The sequence below is a fragment of the Camelina sativa genome, chromosome 18 (genome assembly GCF_000633955.1).
Source record: "Camelina sativa cultivar DH55 chromosome 18, Cs, whole genome shotgun sequence".
Classification (NCBI taxonomy): domain Eukaryota; kingdom Viridiplantae; phylum Streptophyta; class Magnoliopsida; order Brassicales; family Brassicaceae; genus Camelina; species Camelina sativa.
The window spans coordinates 7,307,423-7,310,611 of record NC_025702.1 but is presented as its reverse complement, the minus strand read 5'-3'; the positions used below and the strand labels follow the sequence as shown (position 1 = coordinate 7,310,611).

The 3,189-nt window shown below is 39.5% G+C and overlaps 1 protein-coding gene across 1 annotated transcript in view; it reads left to right on the top strand.

Annotated features, from left to right (window-relative positions):
* LOC104760764 (respiratory burst oxidase homolog protein D) overlaps nt 1-2,885 on the top strand; it is a 4,471-nt gene extending 1,586 nt beyond the window's left edge. Inside the window, exons 4-8 of the mRNA XM_010483724.2 lie at nt 79-192; nt 632-1,441; nt 1,532-1,627; nt 1,766-2,567; nt 2,668-2,885. Of these exons, the coding sequence (XP_010482026.1) occupies nt 79-192; nt 632-1,441; nt 1,532-1,627; nt 1,766-2,567; nt 2,668-2,777 (1,932 nt within the window). The 3' untranslated portion in view covers nt 2,778-2,885. The remainder of the gene's footprint in view (nt 1-78; nt 193-631; nt 1,442-1,531; nt 1,628-1,765; nt 2,568-2,667) is intronic.

The window sequence follows — 3,189 nt, the reverse complement described above, 5'->3', positions numbered from 1 at the left end:
TTTTTTTTTTTTTTTTTTATTGACAAATCCTTTTTACTTTCGCTTATGTTATTAATGTTTCAAATAATTTAATTGCAGATTATTAGTCTTAGTGCTTCAGCGAACAAGCTCTCTAATATTCAAAAGCAAGCCAAAGAATATGCAGCGTTGATAATGGAAGAGTTGGACCCAGACAATGCTGGATTTATTATGGTACGTGTGGTCCACCTTCACCCACTCAATTACACTAATGGTATATATACTGTGTATGTCGTAAGTTTAACCACCCTTAAAAAACTAGGAAAAACGTGGAAAATCGCAAGGTTCTTTTGTCTTCTAGAAATCTAAAGTGGTCAAAATTATTGGGCCACGTTGATTGCTATTTTCAACTTATTGGGCCATCTTGGTTTTTTACCTAATCAATCAACAATAACTCGACAACTGTAGATGGGTGGTTCTCCAGTATGCGAAATGGCCAATAAAATTATAAAATATATATATGAAGAAATGAATCATGAAAGGTATCAGTATTTATATAAAATAGTGGAGAAGCCTATGAAAAATATTATAAAATATCAGTTTGCTGCATTAGTGTTGTATTTCCTAGTATTATAGATAGTTTAATGATATTAAATGGACATTGGTGAAACAGATCGAAAACTTGGAAATGTTGCTACTACAAGCACCAAACCAGTCGGTGCGGATTGGAGACAGCAGGATACTAAGTCAAATGCTAAGTCAGAAGCTGAAACCGGCAAAAGAGACCAACCCTTTGGTGAGATGGTCGGAGAAAATCAAATACTTCATACTTGATAACTGGCAGAGATTATGGATCATGATGCTATGGCTTGGCATCTGCTGTGGCCTCTTTGCTTACAAATTCATTCAGTACAAGAACAAAGCTGCCTATGACGTGATGGGTTATTGCGTTTGTGTCGCCAAAGGTGGCGCGGAGACTCTTAAATTCAACATGGCTCTCATATTGCTGCCTGTTTGTCGCAATACCATCACATGGCTCAGGAACAAGACCAAGCTAGGTACTGTAGTTCCGTTTGATGATAATCTCAACTTCCACAAGGTTATTGCAAGCGGGATTGTAGTAGGGGTTTTACTCCATGCGGGTGCGCATTTAACGTGTGATTTCCCACGTTTAATTGCCGCGGATGAGGAAACCTACGAGCCTATGGAAAAATACTTTGGAGACCAACCAGAGAGTTATTGGTGGTTTGTGAAGGGAGTCGAAGGATGGACTGGTATTGTGATGGTTGTGCTAATGGCTATAGCCTTTACACTCGCTACGCCTTGGTTCCGTCGTAACAAGCTTAACTTACCTAACTTTCTCAAGAAGCTTACTGGTTTCAATGCCTTTTGGTACTCCCACCATTTGTTCATCATTGTTTATGCTCTTCTCATTGTCCACGGTATCAAGCTCTACCTCACAAAGATCTGGTATCAGAAAACGGTACGCTCTTCAAACCTTCGTCATTCTATTTTCTTCATTTATTTCCCTTTTTCGGGTTTATAACACTTCGTGTTTATGTGATTCTTGTAGACATGGATGTATCTCGCTGTACCCATCCTTCTGTATGCATCTGAGAGGCTGATCCGTGCTTTCAGATCAAGCATCAAACCGGTTAAGATGCTCAAGGTCAGTTATACTTCTATTTATCAATTGAAAACCTTATAGGTTTCTAGATATATAACTCTTCCAACGTAGGAAACTGCCATGTTTTGTGTAATTGTTTTGACAAAAGTAGGAAAACTGCCATGATTTGTGTAATAACAGGTAGCTGTATATCCCGGGAACGTGTTGTCTCTACACATGACGAAGCCACAAGGATTCAAATACAAAAGTGGACAGTACATGTTCGTGAACTGCCGAGCCGTATCTCCTTTCGAATGGCATCCTTTCTCAATCACTTCAGCTCCTGGAGACGAATACGTGAGCGTACACATCCGCACTCTCGGTGACTGGACACGTAAACTCAGGACCGTTTTCTCTGAGGTCTGCAAACCTCCTACCGCGGGTAAAAGCGGTCTACTCCGAGCAGACGGTGGAGATGGGAACCTCCCGTTCCCAAAGGTCCTTATCGATGGTCCCTACGGTGCTCCCGCACAAGACTACAAGAAGTATGATGTGGTTCTTCTAGTAGGTCTCGGCATTGGAGCCACGCCTATGATCAGTATCCTCAAGGACATCATCAACAACATGAAATCTCCTGACCGCGACAGCGACATCGAAAACAACAACAGTAACAACAACAACAACAGTAAAGGGTTTAAGACGAGGAAGGCTTACTTCTATTGGGTGACTAGGGAACAAGGATCGTTCGAGTGGTTCAAGGGGATAATGGATGAGGTTTCGGAGCTGGACGACGAAGGAATCATCGAGCTTCACAATTATTGCACGAGCGTGTACGAGGAAGGTGATGCAAGAGTGGCTCTCATCGCCATGCTTCAGTCCTTACAACACGCTAAGAACGGTGTTGATGTCGTGTCGGGAACACGTGTCAAGTCCCATTTCGCCAAACCTAACTGGAGACAAGTTTACAAGAAGGTCGCAGTTCATCACCCCGGCAAACGAATAGGTATACAAATTAATATCGACCATTCATCTAGTTATCTACCCACTGTTATATAATTAAGTAATGGATTCAGATTAAATACTGATATGAATTCTAATTGCAGGAGTCTTTTACTGTGGAATGCCAGGAATGGTAAAAGAATTAAAAAATCTAGCTTTGGATTTCTCTCGGAAGACAACCACCAAGTTTGATTTCCACAAAGAGAACTTCTAGATTATATAAGTCTGTAGAAAAAGTAAAACAACAATTATCAAAACAAATATATATTTATTATAAATTCTTTTCACTCTATGAAAATCATATGAGCTATCTTTTCCGTTACTTTTTTTTTTTTTTTTTATCTCAACCGTTTTTTTGTTGTTTACCTTTCTTTTCTTTTTTTTATAGGGTTGCCACATTATTCCCCCTACACTATTTCCATTCTCAACTTTCCCGCACCAACTTTTAGGCTCTTAATAAAACACGAGAATTAAGTTTTTTTCTTAATAATACTACATAGAAATATGTTTTTATGCTAATTCCTACACCTCCAATTGAACCAAACAATTTTGTTGCCTAAACCCTAAACCCAGTTTAATCATAAGCCTTGGTACTATTAACCGCGATATGGTTTACCTATTCAATC